Source organism: Schistocerca nitens, chromosome 9 (genome assembly GCF_023898315.1).
Source record: "Schistocerca nitens isolate TAMUIC-IGC-003100 chromosome 9, iqSchNite1.1, whole genome shotgun sequence".
Classification (NCBI taxonomy): domain Eukaryota; kingdom Metazoa; phylum Arthropoda; class Insecta; order Orthoptera; family Acrididae; genus Schistocerca; species Schistocerca nitens.
The window spans coordinates 145,619,536-145,643,879 of NC_064622.1; the positions used below are offsets into that span (position 1 = coordinate 145,619,536).

The 24,344-nt window shown below is 38.1% G+C and overlaps 1 protein-coding gene across 1 annotated transcript in view; it reads left to right on the forward strand.

Annotated features, from left to right (window-relative positions):
- LOC126204411 (lysosome membrane protein 2-like) overlaps nucleotides 1-24,344 on the forward strand; it is a 263,267-nt gene that overhangs the window by 233,241 nt on the left and 5,682 nt on the right. Inside the window, exon 9 of the mRNA XM_049938788.1 lies at nucleotides 10,682-10,810. Coding sequence (XP_049794745.1) covers nucleotides 10,682-10,810 — 129 coding nt within the window. The remainder of the gene's footprint in view (nucleotides 1-10,681; nucleotides 10,811-24,344) is intronic.

The following is a 24,344-nucleotide window of genomic DNA, read 5'->3' on the forward strand; positions in this document are numbered from 1 at the left end:
GGCGGAAATGTCATTCGAGGCGGAAGTGCAGAGGCAAAGATGTTGTTGAATGACAGGTGAGGTATGAGTGGCGGCAACTTGAAATTAGTGGAGACTGAGGCCTGGTGGATAACGGGAAGAGAGGATATAATGAAGAGCAAGTTCCCATCTCCAGAGTTCGGATAGGTTGGTGTTAGTGGGAAGTATCCAGATAACCCAGACGGCGTAACACTGTGCCAAGATGTGCTGGCTGTGCACCAAGGCATGTTTAGCCACAGGGTGATCCTCATTACCAACAAACAGTCTGCCTGGGTCCACTCATGCGAATGGACAGTTTGTTGCTGGTCATTCCCACATAGAATGCGTCACAGTGCAGGCAGGTCAGTTGGTAAATCACGTGGGTGCTTTCACACATGGCTCTGCCTTTGATCGTGTACACCTTCCCAGTTACAGGACTGGAGTAGGTGGTGGCGGGAGGGTGCATGGGACAGGTTTTACACCAGGGGCGGTTACAAGGGTAGGAGCCAGAGGGTAGGGAAGATGGTTTGGGGATTTCATAGGGATGAACTAAGAGGTTACGAAGGTTAGGTGGATGGCAGAAAGACAGTCTTGGTGGAGTGGGGAGGATTTCATGAAGGATGGATCTCATTTCAGGGCAGGATTTGAGGAAGTCGTATCCCTGCTGGAGAGCAGTGATATATATATATATATATATATATATATATATATATATATATATATATATATATATATATATATATATATATATATATATATATATTTGTTGACTTATAAGTCATTAGAGTTGTTTCTTATGTACAATTTTTAGCATTTTTCTTGTTTCATTTCATTTTTTTTACTTCAGCATATAATAATGGATTGCTCCTTTTATCTATCAGTGCACAAGTTGTATCACTACACATCCTTCATTATGCAATTTTAATAACACAGTGTTTGAATAAATGTATGAGTAGCCTATAACAAACTACCATTGACTATTGCCCACTTGGAATCAGAAGAAATCTTTGATCATCTTTCCTGTGCAAGAAACATACAAATCGCCTCATTGTAATCAAGATATTCTTCATCTACTCTTCTTCTAATTCTTTAATTTTTATTCTTACTGATATGTTTGGTCTTTCCATCTTTCCTTTGTCAGCCTAATAGTCTTCATCCCTTTGAGTAATATGAACATACCCTTCTGAGAATGCAAGTGTCATTTAGATCTATTGTCCTGTATATGATCTAAGTAACTGCAAGATTTATAAAATTTCTCTGTCTCTCATCTTACTTTATTTTTTAAATTCTTGTAAAGTGTTCCGTTAATGTAACTGAATCTTCTCAATTCATTCCTAATGTTGTTTTCTTCTTGGAAAGAGAAAATTTATTGTAGGAAGTTGAAACAATTTGCCATTTCCTTTTTGTACACCTAACAGATTATGGTCCACTAAAATTAAAGAACTTAAACCTTCCTGATCTAAATACTCCAATTGTACTCCAAACCATCACATTGAGTTCATGACTGGTTCTTTGTTATCTTTATTATCTGAACACCATTGAATAAAACAGTCATTAACTTATCCTATTTAGTTTTCACACCCTGTGATTATAGTTCAGAATAAAGGTTTCTCAAATATATTTAAATTAATTAACATCCTTCAGCACTGAACAAAAGTGCATGAATTTTCTTAAATGAATTTTTATCTACAAGTAAAGTTGCATACAGGGCTAGGACTCAAAATGTTCCCCCTGGCATTTGGATAAAGATTTAATTTTGGGATGCACACTGGGGTGTAGTCAAGGCAATATATGTCTCATTCTGTTCCCCATTAGAGCTATGTGGTGACGACTAGAAAGATAGCCCATGTTGGCAAATGGATAAAGTTATGGGTGAAGAATATAGTATGAGAATTAATAAAGCAAAAACAAAAGTAATGGCATGTGACAAAGAAGATCAAGTGAAAGTCCAAGTTCATGTAGCCAATGAACTGCTTGAACAAGTTGATAAATTTACTTATCTGGGCAGTAATATTACCAGGGATGGAAGGAGCAAGGCATAAGTGAGAAGTAGAATAGCTCAAGCAAAGGCTGCTTTTAACAAGAAGAAAAACATATTAACATCTAAGAGCATCAGCCTTGAAATCAGGAAAAGATTATTTAAATCATATGTGTGGAGTGTGGCATGCTATGGGTGTGAAACATGGACTCTCGGGACAGAGGAAGGCCAGAAGCTAAATTCTTTTGAAATGTGGTGCTATAGATGCATGCTCAAAATAAAATGGATCGACAAAGTCACAAACAAAGTGGTTTTGGAAAGAGCAGGTGAGAAGAGAAGCTTCTGGAATTTCATTGTTAAAAGAAGAGTGCAATTTACAGGCCATCTATTAAGACATAAAGGACTCCTGAACACAATCATAGAGGGATATGTCGAGGGAAAAAGACCAAGAGGAAGACCACGACTGAGGTACATGGATCAAATCGTGAAAGATGTGGGATGTAACACCTATAAAGAAATGAAGAGAAAAGCTGAAAGATGCACAGAATGGAGACAAGCTGCCATTGTAGCTGTTGCAAACCAATCTTCGGATTGACCACTACAGAAGAGGGCATTTGGAAACAGCACTGTGGCTTCTTAACTACTGTCTTTCTGTTACCCTGTCAAACTCAACATGGGCTATCTTTCTAGTCATCACCACATAGCTCTAATGGGGAACAGAATGAGACATATATTGCCTTGACTACACCCCAGTGTGCATCCCAAAATTAAATCTTTATCCAACAGGAAACTTTGAACTCAAAAGAGCTTACATGGAACATTAAAACTAACTGTGAACAACATTTTTGGTGAGTCACCCCATGTCATCTGCATCTGTATTCTGTCAAGGTAAGGACTTATTGTAAAGCAACATTTCAAAGAGACGCTTATTTCCTGCTTCGAGCTAAACAACTTATGGATAGCCTCCTACCGCATCAAATTGTTGTGCACAATTGAATGTTATAATGTCTTCTGCCTCAGATGCTAGTCTGTGAAATAATTCAGGGAATACAATAGTATGGAATTCAGCTAAGTGCAAATAAATCATTTCTGTGATTACTTGCTGAGGGAATATTGAAATAAATTTGCTATTAAATTGCAGAATGATGTGATCCTATCATTTAAGGAGGACAATATAACAACAGCTTTTAAATCCTTATGTGTACTAGATCTACATTTTATGTCAATTTTGAGTTTGATATGTTATGCTGAGACATATCCAGTGATGTCATGCAAACTAATCATAAATTTTTATGTATAAATTTCTACTGCTGTTTCTAGAAATCAATCTGCCTCTTGCAATAAGTGCTAAATTGCACTGTATTCTTCATTTGAGCATTTTTGCATACTTCTTGAGTTTTGCACTTCTCCCTGTTTCAGAGGGATAACTAGAGGCTTTCTATTCTCATAGTTCCATAGTTTTGCTAATAGGTATCCTCATATATTTTCACAAGTGTCCTGATCCACATCTGAAAAACTAAAGGCCCTGATATCTTTGGCAAGTATATGATGAAATACTTCCATTTCTTGAATTTCCATCACATCTTGTTTATAAAATATAATGATTTCTTGGTCACTAAAAACTGTATGGTGTAATCCTACTGCTAAATCTAATGATTTCTCGGTCACTAAAAACTGTATGGTGTAATCCTACTGCTTCATATATACTTGGAAGAACTGACACAAAATATTTCAGTCACAAAATTCCACTATTCTCAAACAATTAATTGAGATTTTTACATTATCGTAAGTGTTGTGAAGTGAGAAATGTTGATGCAGCTGATGATCATTGACAATTCTTCATCCTGCTTTGCAGCAAAAGACATGGATTTTTCATCCTTTAATTACATATCTGATGTGGAAGAGGTTCAATATTTTTTCAGATAAATTTTGATATCCATGTATGTACAGCAATAAAGTCTATATCAGCAAAGTAAGTAACCTAAAGGAGGTTAACGTAAACTGTGTAGATTCAATCACTCACTACACACCAGTAATTACACATTTATTTCCAAGCTTTGATCACCAAGAAAAACAGCAGACTGAATAAGTAATCTGATCACCACACTTTCACATACACAAACTGACCATCACTAACTTGTGGCATATCAATCAGCCTACTTCTCCTCTTTGAAACTGCAGCAATATCTGTAAAATTCTATTATTTCTTTTCTTTTATGATAATTGTTCATATGGCATGCATGAAACTGTGAGGATCATCACACTGCAATGATGAACTGTTCTGTAGACATTTGGTTCCAGTGGAATTGAGTGACCAGAAACTTTTAAAATTTTCTCACGGAACATTTAACTTCAGACCACATAATTATTTGCACGTAATTCCACCTAATCAGAGCATCTAAATCCCTGTTTCTGCTGTAAGATCACAGTATCAAATACAATCAGGTTAAATGGACAAAATAATTATCATCATGAACTTTTTTTGATTGAATATAACTTCAGTCTTCATTTGATGATACATAAAGAGCTACATTGACTTCAGGTTTACTGTGTCTTAGCAATTTCATCAAATTAGCAGTTCTTTTCCCATGGCAGCCAACAATGCACATAAATTTCTTTCTATTACAAAGCTTCACACCATCATGATTAGAATTTAACAGCTCAGTACACATATTTACATTTAATTCATAAGAATAATTATCCTGCCAGGGAATTCATTGCACTAATGAATATCTACCTCATTGTATCATCTTTCACTGTTTGAGACACACTGCACTTTCATCTGTCTGTCACACCCGCTCACTGGCTTTGAACCATCACTTGCATGCCTATTTCACTACATTTCAACATAAGGAGATTCAGTTCATAGACATCAACAAAATTTTTGAAATAAACATACATGATACAGCACATGAGATACCAGTTATAACAGTCTACAGTAACCAAACAGAAAATGTTGTCAACTTCATCATCCTGTTAAAGATATTGCAAAAAAACTGAGAACTTATTATATGATCTGTTTTCAAAACTCATTTCATCTCAAAAAGTGCTGAGCAAGACACCTAGGTTTACCTATGTCGACCTTTTAGACATAATTGGATGGATAAAAAATGTAGTCTTGTACCTTGACACCCCTTTTCCTTTATCCCACTGTGTTTCCCTTCAATCCTTCTACCATAAGAAGGAGCCACAGGCTCAAAAAGCTTGTACTTTTATATGTGCTTCCATCCAATTACATTATATCTAGCTTTGATTTATCCTCATTCTAAGGTTTCCAGTAAGAGTGCAAGGAAAATATTTAGCAAAAATTAATAATTTATTTCTAAATCCAACTACATTTCATAAAGTAATAAATGTTTTACCTGAGCAGTATTCTCAAATGGCAGCAAAAAACCAACAACATCAATCAAGTTCAACTTAGAAATGAACAGGAAAGTTTTGTAGAATAATAATTACTAAGTCACACAATACAGTGAGAATCTACTGTTTGAACAGTGGGAAGAGGTTTACCACAGGAATACTTTAGACAAAAATTTTGATTATTTCTTAAAAGTACTCTCGTAACACTCTGAATCCACTTTTCCTCTACAGTTGATTAGAACAGCTACAATGGAAGCTGAGGGGAAGGGCAGGCAACACTTGTGACAAAAGTATGATGTATCAGGAAGGGAAACCTTCATTTAACATAGAGAACTAGTTCCAGTCAGGTCTTTAATTAACACAACAAGCAATATTGCTCAGTTCTTCAGCTTCTCACATTGTAACATAATTGGTTATGAAATACTGATAAATAAACTTGTAAAGTCATATTAATTTCAACTTATTGATAACAATAGCTGCCATGCAGGTGATGTTAAATTCTAATTAAATTCAATTAAATTTCCCTAACAATAGCTGAAAACACAAGGAAAAATTGACCACTGAAAGCAGATCCATTACATTTACACTGATAGGCCTTCAATACACCACCAACAGACTTAATTTTGTCAACTTCATTCTTAAAGAAACCACAAAAGTCATTATATCACTGGAAAACAGTAGCTGTTCTGCCTACAGTGGTGTTTCAACAAAGAATTTAATTCATTGCTGACTTGGTAGCATCCCCTTTGAGTTACTTTTGTAATAATTTGATGAGATACATTTTCCTTGATGTACTGCAATACACAACACCAACACATGTTTGTAAAACTGAAGGTAAGCAAGTGATCTCTAATTATAAATCTATATTTCTCCTTCCCATGCTTTTAAAAATATTTTTAGGTAGTAGTCCATAACACTTTTCTAATGATAACATATTTAACTTCTGCTCTGTTTGGCTTCTGTAGAGCATACTATGCAGAGAAAACAGTTTCCATTCTCATACTTTAAGTTCTCATAGAGTTTAACAAGATAAATTACAGTCTTCACATTTTACTAACCTTGAAAAAGGTTAGATCATAAACTTGTACTAGTGAAATTAAATTGTTATGATGTTAAATCCACCCCTCTTGCAGGGATAGCCATACATAATGTGATCAAAAGTATCTGGACACCCCCCAAAAACATATGTTTTCATAGTAGGTGCATTGCACTGCCACCTACTACCAGGTACTCCATATCAGCAACCTCAGCAGTCAATAAGCATTATGAGAGAGCAGAATGGGGTGCTCCACAGAACTCATGGACTTGGAACATAGTCAAGTGATTGGGTGTCACTTGTGTCATATGTCTGTATGCAAGATTTCCACACTTTTAAACATAGCTAGGTCCACTGTTTCTGATATGATAGTGAAGTGGAAACATGAAGGGACACATACTGCACAAAAGCGCACAAACCAACCTCTCCCATTGACTGACAGAGACCCCCACAGTTGAAGAGGGTTGTAATGTGTAATAGGCACACATCTATCCAGACCATCTCACAGGAATTCCAAACTGCATCAAGATCCACTTCAAGTATTATGACAGTTAGGTGGCAGGTGAGAAAACTTGGATTTCATGGTCGAGCAGCTGCTCATAAGCCACACATCACACCAGTAAATGCCAAACAATGCCTCACTTGGTGTAAGGATCATAAGTACTGGATGATTGAACAGTGGAAGAACGTTGTGTGGAGTGACGAGTCACGTTACACAACGTGGCGATCCGATGGTAGGGTGGGGTACAGTGAATGCCTGGTGAATGTCATCTGCCAACGTGTGTAGTGCCAAAAGTAAAATTTGGAGGTGATGGTGTTATAGTGTGGTCATATTTTTCATTGAGGGGGCTTGTGCCCCTTGTTGTTTTGCATGGCATTATCACAGCACAGGCCTACATTGATGTTTTAAGCACCTTCTTGCTTGAAGAGCTGGTCAGGGATGGCAACTGCATCTTTCAACATGATTGAGCACCAGTTTATAACACATGGCCTGTGGCGGAGTCGTTACATGACAATAACATCCCTGTAATGGACTGGCCTGCACAGAGTCCTGACCTGAATCCTATAGAACACCTTTGGGATGTTTTGGAACGCCGACTTCATGCCAGGCCTCACCGACCAACATTTATTCCTCTCCTCAGTGCAGCACTCTGTGAAGAATGGGCTGCCAAACATATGCCTGTGAGAGGGGAAGGCTAAGGGTGGGCCAACACCATATTGAATTCTAGCATAATTGATGGAGGGTGCCATGAAGTTGTAAGTAATTTTCAGCCAGGTGTCCACATACTTTTAATCAGATAGTGCATATAAAGAGTGGAAAAGAGTAGGACGAATTAGGAAATATTAAATATGAAGTCTCAAAAGGTCCAGTACCTGGCTCATTTCTGTTCTTTACCTGAATAAATGACTTCCATGGGAGATTAGAGGATTCTTCAAAAACAGTTTTGTTTGCAGATAATATAAATATATTAGTACAGGGCTCAAGTAAAAGAATACCACACACAAACAAGATAATAGTGGAACAGGCCTGCCATTAGCTCACAGTTTGTAAATTAAATCTTGATCTTACAAAAGTGAAAGTTTTGCAGTTACAAACAAATAAAATTGGCTTACAGGTATGAAAAACAGAGATCAGTATGCACTGCACACTAAATGAAACACTGTGTATCAACTTTCTAGGCTTCAGTTTTGTCTTCTTTGCACTTAACAATTAAAAACAAAGATGATGTGACTTACCAAACGAAAGCGCTGGCACGTTGATAGACACACAAACAAACACAAACATACACACAAAATTCTAGCTTTTGCAACCAATGGTTGCCTCGTCAGGAAAGAGCGAAGGAGAGGGAAAGACAAAAGGATTTGGGTTTTAAGGGAGAGGGTAAGGAGTCATTCCAATCCCGGGAGCGGAAAGACTTACCTTAGGGGGGAAAAAGGATGGGTATACACTCGCACACACACACATATCCATCCACACATATACAGACACAAGCAGACATCTCACGAGCAGACATATTTAAAGACAAAGAGTTTGGGCAGAGATGTCAGTCAAGGCGGAAGTGAAGAGGCAAAGATGATGTTGAATGACAGGTAAGGTATGAGTGGCGGCAACTTGAAATTAGCGGAGATTGAGGCCTGTTGGGTAATGGGAAGAGAGGATATATAAAACCAACATCCTTTTGTCTTTCCCTCTCCTTCCCTCTTTCCTGATGAGGCAACAGTTTGTTGCGAAAGCTTGAATTTTGTGTGTGTTTGTGTTTGTTTGTGTGTCTATCGACCTGCCAGCGCTTTTGTTCGGTAAGTCACATCATCTATATATATATATATATATAAAAACACAGATGATGTGACTTACCAAACGAAAGTGCTGGCAGGTCGATAGACACACAAACAAACACAAACATACACACAAAATTCAAGCTTTCGCAACAAACTGTTGCCTCATCAGGAAAGAGGGAAGGAGAGGGAAAGACGAAAGGATGTGGGTTTTAAGGGAGAGGGTAAGGAGTCATTCCAATCCCAGGAGCAGAAAGACTTACCTTAGGGGGAAAAAAGGAAAAAAGGACAGGTATACACTCGCACACACACACATATCCATCCGCACATACACATATATATATACCAGTCATTGCTGTACTGCTAACTTACATTTCCAGTATATATGTAACATTTCTACCTTTTCTCCATTTGTGTAAGTTGTATTTACATAAATATTCCACTGAAGATGACTGACTAAATGACCAGTGCACATTTGTCTTGTGTTCCTGTTTGTTTATTGTTTGTTAACTCCAGCAATTGGATGGGTTACGTTACCCTGGATACATCCACAATGTGCTAGAACAGGAGAGTGAAAGTAAATTTCATGTTACAAAACTTTCTGCCAGATTAAAACTGTGTCCCAAATTAGGACTTGAGCCTATCAAGACAAGTGTTCCATTGATTGAGCTATCTAAGCATGACTCATGATCCACCATCATAGCTTTACTTGAACCTGTATTTTTGTACCTCATCTCCTACATTCTAAACTTCACCACTCCTGCATACCTTACAGGACTAGTACTCATGAAAGAAAGGACATTGTGGAGACGTTGCTTAGCCCCAGCCAGGGAAATTGGTTCCAGAACAAATTTTCACTCTGCATTTTTAAATCAGTACACACTCTACTGCAAAGTGAAAATTCATTCTGGAAACAAACCCCAGGCTGTTGGCTAACCATGTCACTGCAGTATTCTTTCTTCCAGGGGGCTAGTCCCAAAGGTATGCACGAGAATTCCTATGAAGTTTGAGAGATAAGAGTTGAGGTACTGACCACCCAGTTATCAGTCAGGATGAATGGGCATAGGCAGAGGGTGTATACTTTCAACACACAATATCCTGTTGCAGAGCATGCTCTACAACATGACAGTCATGACCTCAGTGCCTGTTCCACCACAAGCAGAACCCCAGGTCAGGGGAGACTTACCGGACAGGATGAGGAGGAAAGACTGATTGTTGGGGACTGCACTCAATGAGATTTGAAAACCTGAGAGCTTAAAGGTGGAAGACAGAGATTACTACTAAAATATCACGTATAAGTTAATAAGAGTGAAAAGCTAAGTGCATTGTATGTAACAGAGGTGGTAGGAGGGATGGCAAAAAATAGAAAAGTCAGAAAATGGAAAATGGTAAAAACTAAATGGAATGAAGAAAAGAGTAGTTACAGTGAATAAGTGCTGAGACAGAAGCAATTAATGTAAATTAAGGCCAAGTAGGTGACGAGAACTAAGGACATGTTGTAGTGCTAGTTCCCATCTGCGGAGTTCTCAGAAATTGTTGTCTGGAGGAAGAATGTACCCTTTTCCCTAAACCTCTCTAGTCTTTTTACTTCACTCCTCTTCCTTCCCCTTCAACTCTTCTACCAGAAGAAGGAGCCACTGGCTCTGAAAGCTTGTAAAAGTTATATCCTTTTGTATGTGTGTTCCCCTGCCACCACTTGGTGAGTAGATTCTTTTATCTGTCCATTTACATTATAATACCAATAATTGATTATTTTTGTAGCTTTAATATATTTGTCTGAGTGCTATGTTGCATGTGTGTGTGTGTGTGTGTGTGTTGAAGTGATCTAGAAAAAATTCTCATACTCGTCAATATAAGTAGGTAACACTAGATGTAACTGGTTATTAGTATACTTTACAATAATGTCAACTGTGACTGCCTCCATCAATTTATCATTCCCGAACTTTCTCCTCCACAACAGTATTTATGTAACATTGTGTGTCAATTAATTAAAAGGGAATAAAAATTATCAATGCCATTCAAAATTTGTGCAGAAACTGGGTGTGCCTCTTGCTGGCTGGTCACGAATTCAAATCAACATCATGGTGAGGACCACACCATATATGCAGACTGTCAAATGTTTCAAAGATAGAACAATTTTACCTATTGCTTGGATTGAAATGGTAAGTAAAATTTGTACTTGTTCAGTAGATATGTTAACAATATTGTATTATGTTATTTGTATGTTTTTGTTTAAAACAGCTTCTTTGCTTATGTATGATGTGCAATTTTTCTCTGGCATCAGTTTTGTTCATGTGTGCCATTTGTCCTTTTCTTCTGTAGAAAAACGGTTAACTTCTCCTACATTAATCACTGTATAGTATTACCTTTAACTGCAACATTTCCTGTACTGTTCCAAATTGCAGTTCACTATCACTGAAATAACTACTGCTGTTATTACTAGTACTTCCATCACAGTTGTATTCAGGGTAATTTACTAACACTTTCACTTTTACTATGACTGGACAATAATTAGCTTTTAGCAAATGTGAACGCACTACAGAATCCAGATCATATGGAGAAGTGTCTGTCTCACTAATACTCCTGGTATAGTGACTGACTGATCTTTTTGCCTTATGTATTAACAGCTTCCTTTTCTTAAATACTGGACCAAGTAGCCATTTGGCTGAACTGGTTCTCTCTTGTTCCCAGTCTTTATTGTCTTTCCTTGTCTTGTGATGAAAAGTTTGTAGTGGTGTGCTGCTTGACACACTCCCTTCAATTAAATCTCAGTATGTAACATGGCAGAGAAATAGACAATGGAACAAGCACATGAGGGCAATAGCACAAAAGACAAATGGTTGACTTCAATTTACTGGGAAAGTCTTGGAAAGTGTTGCTCATATATGAAGTAAACCACATATGCAACACAGGTGCAACCCATTCTTTAGCATAACTTGAGTGTTTGGAACCCCAAATGGATCAGATCAATGGGAGACATCAAAACCATTCAGAGGCATGCTGCTAGATTTGTTTTTGGTATGTTCAGTCAACTTATGAATATTGCAGAAATGCTCAGTGAACTCAAATGAGAATTCATGGAGGGAAAATGACATTCTTTTTGTGAAACACAATTGAGCAAAATTTAGATTACTACCATTTGTAACTAAAAGCAGACCAATTCTATTGCCACCAGCACACATCCTGTGTAAGGGCTGCAAAGAAAAGATAAGAAAAATTGGTGCTAATACAGAAGCAGATAGACAGTTGTTTTTCCCTTTCTCCATTCACAAGCAGAACAGAAAAGGGAATGTCTAGTAGTGACAAAAGGTACCCTCGAACATGTATTGTGTGGTGACTTGTGTACATGTGTAACTGTAGATATACGGTAGATGCTTGTTGCACTTATAATCCAAAATTAACATCATCATGCCATTACAATGTCAAAGTTCTCTTTAAACCTCATTATGTTGCAGATATTTTAACCCCTTAGACAATATTAGCAGTTAACTTTAAGAAACGTGTGTAGAGTGCAGTGTCATGATCATATTGTTCACGATAATGAGAGAGAGTAATGAGACAGTGAATCTGCAAGGCCTACTCCTCTTGTACAGCAGCAATAGACCACTGAACTGGACATTCACAACAAACAAATGGCTCACCATATAGAGTATTACATGCCCTGTTTCCTTAAGACATTGTGGACAGTTCTATTCTTAACATATCCATATAATTAACATTTATGTTTAATTTACAAATGTTTGAATAATATTATGCAAAATCTTAATTGGAATTTGTTAGTACAAGAATCATCTTAAAATGATGTGCGTATCTTAAAAACATAAAGAACAAAAGCTTTTTCCCAAAAACATGCTTAATATATACATCTATTACATGACACTGAATTGTGATAAAACTAAAACAGATAGACAGAATCACATCCATATATTAAATACACGATACCTCACATATCAAAAATTATAAATGAACTGTTCAATACCAATGACTGTATTATTTGCAACTAGTCTGTATTAATCAAGGAAATACTCACTTCAGTGTGTCACAAAACAGCATAGGTCAATGTAGTGAAGTAACACATAAATGCTGAGGCCCTAAAACATGGCAGAGAAATTCTCAGCACTGTTCCCTTAACTCATGTTTGGCTTGGTCAAATCAAACTTGAGCTTTTAGTAGTAAAGAAGACCCAGTGAAAATAACTAAACATTTGAGGTCCAATTAACTCAAAATCCCTTTATGTACCAACACAGGTTTTTACATCAATTTGCAATCTCTCAGAGGTAATTCGAATAAACTACAGTACTGTCTGCTGTGTAGGATTTTCTGATGTGAAGTGCCTTAGTTCCACTCAGCAACTGATTATATCACACTTCTGTAGTTTGTTTCACAGCTGATTGTCATAGCTAGTGGTAATATTATTGCTGCTTGTAACAGTGCTGCAGAACTCATGTCCCTTCCTGTTGCTGGCAGTGGCAGTGGCTCTTGGTTCATGTGATTTTGGATGTTTCCTATCTCAGTATCCACAGTGGCCAAAACTGCATCTTGGAGCTCAATAATGGTGCAAGCTACCCAGCAGGTATGGCAGCCAGAGCAGCAGACAAGAACTGGATTTTTAGGTTGGAAATAATGCTGGGCAGTCAGTGATAGTTGCTGGTTGTCTTACTGGAGTAAGCCAAGCACTGTCTATGGTTGGGCATGGTTGGTACCCATGGAGTGTCTTGGCTGGACTCTTCACCTCCTTGGGTGTCATATGATAGATTCTTAAGCAGATTGTTAGCACTGTTGTGCAATTGGCTTCCCACACCATGTAGACCTTTTTTGTCTTTATAGTCTATGTCTTTAAAGTCTATATCTTCAGGTGTAGTTGGAACATCTTTATAAACAATGTCTTTTATGAATCCCCACAAGAAAAAATCCAGAGGCATCAAGTCTGGTGAACAAGCCTAGTCTTACCGTTCTTATTAGTGTTGTATTGCAAAACTGTCAAATGGTGTTTATATGTCAACGGCACATTAGATGGCTATGCTGTATTCGGCGAATATTTACTATTGGCACAATATATGAAAGAGAATTGTCAGAGCATGTGCTTCGATAAGTGCCAAAGTGATGAGGAATACCACTCAATCCATGATAAGATTTCAGCACTGCACTGATACCAATGGTCATCATGTTAATCACCTTTTGTGAATGGATGTCCATGCCACCTTTGTGACCTATGCTGACCTTCAAAGGCCTTACTGTTACACATCATTGGATTCATCTTGTTAGCTGCTATCAGAAAATATGTACCAAACTATAGCATCCCATTTAAAAAAACAAAATTGACTTTCATATCTCTGAAGCGACCCCACCTAGGAACAATAAAATATTATGGCCCCCATTGTCCCTTTCAACATTTGTCCCACAAACTTTTCAGCTACTATCATACTTTCAGAGTTATTCTAGGTGGCAATAGTTAGACTCACCCTGTATACACCAACACCTGCAGTGGAGAATATTCAGACAGCATTTGGTTAGTGTGACTTCGCATTTGTTGTTACCACCCATATACACCATTGGAATGGCCCCGTAAAGTCCACTTATAGGCATTCTCCAAGGTCTTGTGTTGATGACTAGAACTGAAACTATTGATGGGGAGATGACTATGATGAAATGTGAGTCTTGCAATGTGTGATCGTCCTGACAGTGTACTTGTTCATATTGTGCCAGTACACATAACAGCAACTGTACATATTTGGTTCTGATGATTCCCCAATGATGCCACTGGAGTAGTGTTAAGACTACCAATTGGAGGGTCTATGAATTGTCTGTGTGGTTACGTTCAGTCACTGCAGAGAGGAGGAGAACTCTTTGACATACACAAAAATGACAGCATCTAAGGGGAGCAGGCTTTTGGTGTCCAGTTATTTTCATTGGAGTCCTGCAGACCAAATTTGTTGTAGAAGTTTATCTTTAGCTATTGTTCCCACTACTTACGAAGCTTTCAGTCAGTTTTCTGTGGGGACTATTGCTGATTTGCACTCAGTATGACAACAGAGTTAAATGAAATGCCAGACTCATATTCACGGAGTTTTTGAAAGCTGAAAATTCTAGAGAGGACATCCTTCTCTATTTGTAATTAGTTAGTCTGAATCTTTGATGGAGTTTTTCATACATAAATAATTTGGCACTCTGGTCTATCTAATGCACAATGAGATAGCTGCAAGCCAAACTCATTCTAAGACATGTAAGTTGCAAGAACAAGGGTGAATAGGATTAGGTGAGATGCTTAGATCAGACAACATCTCAGAGCAGAAAAAGTACACTACCTCCTTTAAATAACTGTGTGAATAACAGAATGACATACATCAATATAAATGACCAAGAGAGGAGTGAAGCACTCCTAATGACTGCAAAAAAGCACTGACCATTCCATTTTCAAGAAGGGTTATCAGACAGATGCACAAAATTGTAGACCTATATCTTGATGTCAGTTTGTTGCACAATTTTCAGATATGTTCCACTCATTCATTATGAAATTTCTGAAGACTGAAAATCTCCTGTGTAGGAATCATTGTTGGTTCCAGAAATGATAGTAATGTGAAACCCATCCCACTCTCTTCATCCATATGCCCAGAAAGCAGTAGATGCTGTGTTCCTTGACCCCCAGAAGGCATTTGACAGTTCTATACTGCTACCTAGTGAAGAAAATATGAGAATACAAAATATCAGACTAACTGTGTGACTGGACTGAAGAATTTTTAGCAAACAGAGGACAGCCATCATTCTGAATAGAGAGAGATCTTCAAAAATTAAAGTAACTTTGAGTGTGCCTCCAAGACCATGTAATAAGACCATTACTTTTCAAGATATATGTAAATGATTTAGTAGATAACATCAGAAGTTCCATGAGGCTTTTCATGGATGATGCTGTTGTACACAGAGAACTTGAAATGCTATAAAATTATTGTGAAATGCAGGAAAACCTGCAAAGGATTGACACTTACTGCAGTGAATTGCACTTGAGTCTCAACATAAACAAAGGTAATGTATTGGGAATACATAGACAGAAAGCCCCTTTACTGTATGATTACAAGACTGCAGAACAAACATTGGAAGCAGTAATTCCAAGAAAAATCTAGGAGTATGCACATGGTGTGATTTGAAGTGGATCAGCCATACAAAATTAACTTTGGGTAAAGTAGATAACAAACTTGGAACCATTTGTAGAATCATTAGGAAATGTAACCCATCAACAAAGGTAGTAGCGTAGAAAACATTTATTCAAGCAATCTTGAATGCTCCTCATCATTCTGAGATATGCATCAGATAGGATTGATAGAGGAAATAGAGAAGATCTCAAGGATAGCAGCACATTTCATTACAGGCCCATTTAGTTAGTGCAAAAATACCTTGGAGATGCTGAATCAACTCCAATGGCACACATAACAAGAGAGGCATTTGGCATCATGATAGGGTCTACTGTTAAAATTCCAAGAGTGCACATTCCTAGAAGAGTCAACCAATGTGTTGCTTTCTCCTCCATATACCTCACAAAAAGTCTGTGAAGTTAAAGTAAAAAGATTTGATGTCACATGGAGTCTCAGCAGCAATTGTTCTTTCCATGAACCACACACAACTGGAACAGGAAAAGGGGGAAATGACAGTGGTACACAAAGTACCCTTGATATACACCATAAGGTGACTTCCAAAAGTTAGATGTAGATTTACATGTAAAAAGCGTGTTCATAGTCTGAAGTACATTCAAAAAGATTGCCAACTTTGCAGAGATCTTTCTGTGGTATTGAAAACTACACTGAGGTGACAAAAGTCATGGGATACCTCCTAATATGGTGTTGTATCGTGTTTTGCTCAGTGTAGTGCACCACCTTGACACAGCATGGACTCAACAAGCCACTGGAGCTCTGCTGCAGAAATATTGAGCCATGCTGCCTCTATAGTAGTACATAATTGTGAAAGTGTAACTGGTGCAGGATTTTGGGCATGAATTGACCTCTTGATTATGTCCCATAAATGTATGGTTGTACGCATGTTGAGCAAATCATTCACTTGAATTCTCCAGAATGTTCTTCAAATCAATCATGAACAGTTTTGGTCTGGTGACATGACGCATTGTCACCCACAAAAATTCCATTGGTATTTGGGAAAATGGAGTCAATGAAAGGCTGCAAATGGCCTCCAAATAGCTAGACATAACCATTTACAATGAATGATAAGTTCAGTTCAATGACAGGATCTAATCCATTCCATGTAAACACAGCTTGCACTGTTATGGAGCCCCCACCAGCTTTCACAGTGCCTTTTTGAACCCTTGGGTCTGCACCACACTCAAACCCTACCATCAGGTCTTACCAGCTGAAATCGGGACTCATCTGACCAGGTCACAGTTTTCCAGTCATCCTGGTTCCAAACAATATGGCCATGAGCCTAAGAGAGGTGCTGCAGGCAATGTGCTGTTAGCAAATGCACTCATATCAGTCATCTGCTGCCATAGCCCATTAACACCAAATTTCAATGCGCTTTCCTAATGGATATGTTTGTTATACATCCCATATTGGTTTCTGAGGTTGTTTCACAAATTACTGCTTGTTTGTTAGCACTGACACATCTACACAAATGCCACTGCTCTCAATAATTATGTGAAGGCTATTGGCCACTGCTCTGTCCATAATGAGAGGTGGCACCTGAAATGTAGTATTCTAGGCATACCCTTGACACTGTGGATCACAGAATATTAAATTTTCTAATGACTTCCAAAATGGAATGTCCCAAGTGTTTAGCTCCAATTAAAATTCTGCATTCAAAGTCTGTTAATTCCTGTCATGCAGCCATAATGACATTGGAAACCTTTCCACATGAATCACCTGAGTACAAATGACAGCTCTGTCAATGTACTGCCTTTTCATATCTTGTGAACATGATATTACTGACATCTGTATACATGCATATCAGACTCTATGGCGTGTTAAGGTTGTGAATAACTTGAGTGTGCATCTCTGTTGCCCACACACTGTCCTTGCCCATGAAATACCATACGTATTCATCATCATGTCAGAAAAATGCGCTCTTCTGTGAATTGCAACACAGACCCAACTGTTGTAGCTGAGTGAGCACTCAGCACAGATTGCATAAATAGTTCTCTTGGTCTGTTTCTGTAACAAATAGATCATCCAAATAATTTAAACAATTTTGCAATATTACACAAAAGGTAGAAAATAGCTAGCACAGATATTATTATTTTTTTAAATTTATAATGCCATTACTGGAAGACTGGCAATGGGGCAGTCAAATGCATTAAAGGAACCATGACAAAGATATTAAGACCATTGTGTTGATAGACTACCAAGGACCATAGATGAAGTGTGTCAGCTTTGTATGTGGCTAAAGCATACCACACACCAACAACTGGAACTGCTCATCTGTATTCTACCAATGAAATGGTACAAGGTAGGAGAGGGCTGGAGCTTAGTTGTTTATAGGTCTCCCTGTGATTATTGTGACAACTGATGTGTATGTGCACCCATATCCACCCACCGAGAGCCCATCTTGTGTCATCTGGGTGACATCAACTTGCACCAGTGATGGAGACCTTTCTATTGCTGGTGGTGGAGCACACAGGTTAGATAACTGGCCATTCACAAGTTGTCATAGATGCCCAGTATTGGATGAAAGCTTTGTGGTCATGGTGGTAGAAATGTGCAGGGTAGGGCAGGAAGGAAACTCATGTGATGCTTATGGGTTGGGCTGGCCTGTGGTGCCTGGTGAGGATGAGGAGGGCCTTATGCTGTAAAGGCATAGTCTGCAGGCAACAGGGTCAACATCCAGGTTCACTTTGTCATTTTGAAAGCTTGCACAATGACTGGCATTGCTCCCCACTGAGTTTGGTAATTTGAGGATGTCAGCATGGATTTGCTAAATGGAGGTGTCCTGAACCAGCCTGTCTCAGATGAGGATATCTTTATACAGTTTGTCACATTTACCCACCACATAAGTTAATTTTCAATACTGACTGATGTCCTGAAATTTGGTGGCCCATGGTAAGTATGACAGTACAGGTTGTTCAGTAACCTTGAGCTCTACCAATACATTGTTGTTGTTTTTTTTTTATAACATCAAGCCCGAGTAGATTGTCATATCCACAATTCTTGTGGATTTTTTTATGCTCCATAGCTGAGTGCTCAGCACAACTGACTGCCCTGTGGATGACTTGGTTCAATTCCTGATACTGCCAAGGTTTCTCTTGGTGGGAAGATTGGTACATAGTGCACTCGACTTTAAAAGCCCAACTGAGGATCTACTCAACCAATTAGTAGTAGTCCCAAGGTCAAGTAACCCATCAGTAACCAGGAGAGAGCTGTGCCGATCACATTCCTCTCCATAATGTGCCCAATGATGCCACTGGCAGATGATGACATGGTTGTCAGTCAGGCCAGAAAATGGAACATGACCTTTTGGGCAGTGGTTTGTCAAAGGTTGCATGACCATGTTGTCACATAAAGTTTAAGCAGATTTTAAGTGACTGAAAAACAACAAGAACTTCCCATATTATTTGTTCATTATCATTCAGCACCAATAAAGACATACAGGATGAGCCAAATAATAATAAAACTAAACTCAGTCTGAACAGGCCATGAAGGCCCAATGGTACCGACCAGCCACTGTGTTATCCTCAGCCCACAGGCATCATCAGATGCGGATTCATTTTGTTTGCTGATGATACAAACATTGCAATAAATAGCAAATCAAGTGTAGTCTTAGAAAGATTGGCTAGTAAAATATTTGTGGACATTAATCACTGGTTCCTAGCCAATTCCTTGTCACTAAACTTTGAAAAAAAAATGCTAAATTCAGTTCAGAACTTGTAAGCAGTGTCCTACAAGTATATGCCTAACATACGATGACAAGCAGATAGAAGAAGTGGACAGTGTTAAATTCTTGGGATTACAGCTTGATAATAAATTCAACTGGGAGGAGCACACCACAGAACTGCTGAACCGTCTTAACAAATCTCTATTTGCAATGCGAATTGTGTCAGATATACGGGATATAAAAATGAAAAAGCTGGCATACTATGCTTACTTTCATTCCAAAATGTCATATGAGATTATTTTTTGGGGTAATTCATCAAGACAACTAAAGTTTTCTGGGCACAAAAACGTGCAGTAAGAGTTACATGTGGTGTGAACTCAAGAACATCCTGCAAAAGCTTGTTTAGGGAACTAGGGATACTAACTGCTGCTTCACGATATATTTATTCCTTAATGAAATTTGTCATTAAAAATATATCAATTTTTCAAACCAACAGCTCAATTCATGGAATCAATACTAGAAATAAGAATAATCTTCACAAGGATTTAAAGTCGCTTGCTCTTGTACAAAAAGGTGTGCATTATTAAGGAACACACATTTTCAATAACTTGCCAGCAGCCATAAAAAGCTTAACAACCAATGAAATTCAATTTAAGAGAAGTCTAAAGGATTTATTGGTGCCCAACTCCTTCTACTCCATTGATGAATTTCTCAGTAGAACCAACTGATTTGTGTTTGTGTGTGTGTGTCTGCACCATTTCAGTGCAGCAATGTGTTCATTGTAAATAAGTATTGTAGTAGTTCTATTACATGTTTATTACCTTATAAATAAAAAAACTTTTTTTATTTTAAATTCAGTGCATTAGTGTTTGTAAAATTATTCTTTCATATAGTATTCATTTAAAAAATGATGATCATTCCACTTGGGACCTGTGGAAGGTACATTAGCTTATTTGTTTCAGTTGTATATATTTGTCATATACTATTGTTTTTCTGACATGTTCTACATCCTGGAGGACCTCCTCACTACAGAGCAATTGGAATGAAAGTAAATCTAATCTAATTTAATATGGAGGGGTATTAGGTCAGCAAACCGCTCTCCCGGCCATATGTCAGTTTCCAAGACTGGAGCTGCTACTTCTCAGTCAAGGAGCTCCTCAGTTTGCCGTACAAGGGCTCAGTGCACCCTACTTGCCAACAGCACTCAGCAGACTGGATGGTCACCCATCCAAGTGCTGGCCCAGCCTGACAGCACTTAACTTTGTGATCTGATGGGAACCAGTGTTACCACTGCGACAAGGCTGTTGGTCCAAGTAATAGTGGCCTGCAAAATATTTACAATGAGATAGATGTAGAAATGACTCTTGTTAAGAAACTTCACAGATGAGTCTGGAAATGGCCACCACTGACATTGATGCAGCACTGTGTTAAATTTATCAAATGGTGAGATACACATAGGAGCTTTGCCTGAGGGATGGCAGAAAAACATTTTCAGTGTTCTGCTGTAGCTCTACCAGTATGTGAGGATTATTTTAATACACCTGACCTTTCAGTCTGCCCCACTGGTAAGAATCACAGGGAGAGAGATCAGGCAGTCAAGGTAGCCAGGAGATAGCACTGTCTCTGCTGATGGTCTCATTCTCACTGAACACCTCATGCACTCATGACAGTGTTGTCAAGGCAGTTTGGGTTGTTGCTATGTCCTGCTGAAAATATCCATAGAGTTGTTCATAATCTGTTAGTTGATCTACATTTGGATTAAATAGCTTCTGGGGATACCAGTTAGCATTAACAGCACAGTGAAAGAACTGTGTTATGATGGGAACACCAAAATTGCATACCAAACACCAATCCTGAGATTATGCAAATGCTCTTCAAATTTTGCAAAAACAGACATGTCTGATGGGATAGCAGCAATCAGTGATTGTATAATGTTACTTATAATCCGTCTTGACTGCAAAAATTTTTTTATTCATATGTCCGGTCACATGTGATGCAGCATGTGAAAGTTGCTGGATTTGGACGGGTTACTCCTGTAACTGAAATATCAGATCTGAAGATGGTTCTGAATGAACCAAAACCGGTCATACGAATAAAAAAATTTTTGCAACAAGACAGATTATAAGTAATATTGTGCTCTTCAAATTACTGATGGGATTTTATGATACATAATGGCACATGTTCTGTGACTTTACACACCATGACTGGCTGAATCAAGAGTCATCTGGCAAAATGGAAGACTAGCTGTCAAAAAGTTGTGGTGTCACTTCAATCAGAAACCACCAGCAGAACTCATCAGATGAAAGTTCTTCTGCATGCATTAAGTCATGCACAACAAAATATTCTATCATCAGTTCACCAGTTCATTAACAGGGAAGAGTTCCTGATCAGTCCTACAAATATTTCCTGTGTCACTTTTATTTTGCCCAACCTTTATTAGTCCACTTCCACCTGGTATAGTCAGTGTTGCCATCACATGATTTAATAGAATTAAATCAAAAGAATCAGTGTGCTACTAACTGTCCTAACAAACTGAACAGTCTCTAGAATTTTCTGTAACTGGCCACATTCATCTATGGTGGATTAATATGATGGCTCATGACATCATTCCTATGGCATCAAATAAGCCATGTATCATAATTACAAAATATCTAACAAATCAAATGTACCTTTCTACAATTCCCAGTGTCACTGAAGGGCAATTTTTGGTATGATTCAGTGGATCAAAATAGTATTTTGGATCCATCACAAATTGTTGGTTTTACTTGAATGCAAATTATGTTTATAATATTTTGATTGGATTGTGTTGAATGGAGATAAAAGGGCTGAAAATATTAATGTTTTAATTAATGCTTTATCAATATCATTTAGGACACTGTCACATGTATGAAACAAACTACGTGTATTAAGATGTTCCAAACTTGTTCATTTACTGTAATACTTCAGAATGCTTTCAAATAAGATGTTTAAAAGTAACTCGAGCAGTGCTCTCTTATCATGCTTTGTAGGATTAATTCATGGAAGCTCATTTTCTCACGTGATTTGGCAGATACTTCCAATTTTGATATTTCATTATATAGCTGGTCTCAGCCCAAACAGTTACTGCTCATACCAGCTTTCATGGGACAACCAGTGTCAACAGAAAGCATCATTTTGTTTCCCACTGCAAACAAAATTATTTTTAAATCAGAATTTTATGTGTCCATTCAATAGAGCAGTGCCAAATTAGTCTAGTCCAGTATTCATCTTATTGATATGTATTAAGAGAGAGAGTAAAACACTAAGAATAAACAGTACTCCAGCACCTACTGAGCAGTACTACATGCTTGGTGGTAGCTATCAGTGTTGGACAGGAAATTGCTGTCACTTCTGTAGTGCTGGTTATTCTTTGAGTTTTAGAGTCCCTGTTAATACACATTGATATAACAAATGTCACACTAGACTAATCTGAAACTGCTCTATCAAATGGGTGCATAAAATTCTGCTTCAATAAACATTTTGTTTGTAACAGGAAAGAAACTGATACTTTCCATCAATACTAGTTGCCTCATGAAAGGTGTGTTGAGCACTATTCATTTGGGCTGAGTTCAGCTACAGAATACAAAAACAAAATTCCAGATATCTCCTGAAACACTTGAGAAAATGCACCTGATATATGTAAAAAATAAAATACACACACGTACTTAACCAATCACCTTTACTCCCCCCCCCCCCCCCTCCCCCACTACTGTTGCTGTTTGAGGGCCAGTTAGTGATATTTCAGAGTAAGTGATATTTCAGAATAAGTGATATTTCCTGCCTTAAGTTAATGGCCCAGATGTACTATGTATGAACTCCAGTCCTCACAGTTTCAATCAGATATTGAGATGGCGCAAGTGTGGGCTGCAATGAGGTGGGTGCGGCTAACTTGGGACTGCTATTCATGCAGGTGTTGACATAACTGCTGTAGTTTCAAATTTTATGCCACTGCGTACTGTAGACTTACTTTCTGCAAAAAAGTTCTCAAATCCTCTTCACCAATTTGCTGTGACCTAATGCAATTGATCAACATCCATCCAGGGACAATTAGCTTAATTTATGCTAGATATATATGCATATAAAAATGGATCCTTCTATCAAGAAAACATGAGCACTATTACCTTACTGTTTAGTGCCATCAGCCATAAATCATCATCATAATCAAGAGAACACCACATTGCGTATTAAATAATGCAGTAGTTCTAGACAATAAATATTTTTGGGGATGTTCAGGCAACTATTTAAATCCAACGCCAGTCATTAGTAACACTGTGGGAGAGGAGTTAGAGTCTGTCAGCCAAGTATACTTCTTATGAGCACTGGCAATGCTTCCAAATTAATCACCTGCTGGTGAGTGCTGTGGGTGGAGTCAAAAGCCAATGAGACGCAAGAGGGTGAAACAGCAGTGCTGAAGTTTGAGGGAGACACTGCAATGATGATAGCAGATTCCAGTGGCAGATGGCTGGTCCACTTTAGCAGGTTCCATGATGTGCACTGTCTTCGTTCCACTTTATGGCCAGTCATATTGTCCTTCCATAGTTTGCTTTGGGACAGTTAGAATGACTAGCCTTAGTGATATGCTCTTACCTCTGCACATGGTAGAGCTGGGGAACCACACTGTACATGTCATACATATCCATAGCTGTCAGAAATATAGAAGTATTAATGGGATGAAGAGTGGATGGAAGTGAGGGACAACAAGTTGCAGTTAGAGAAAGTAAGTATTCAACCTTGATGTTCCTCCTTCCATGTGAATGTGAGGATATTGACATTAATTGTAACTAGTTGTTAGTATAGTGCAGAGAAGTTATCTGCAGTGGTTGCTTATACCTGTTAATGTATAACTTGAGTTTGCTTATACCTGTTAATGTA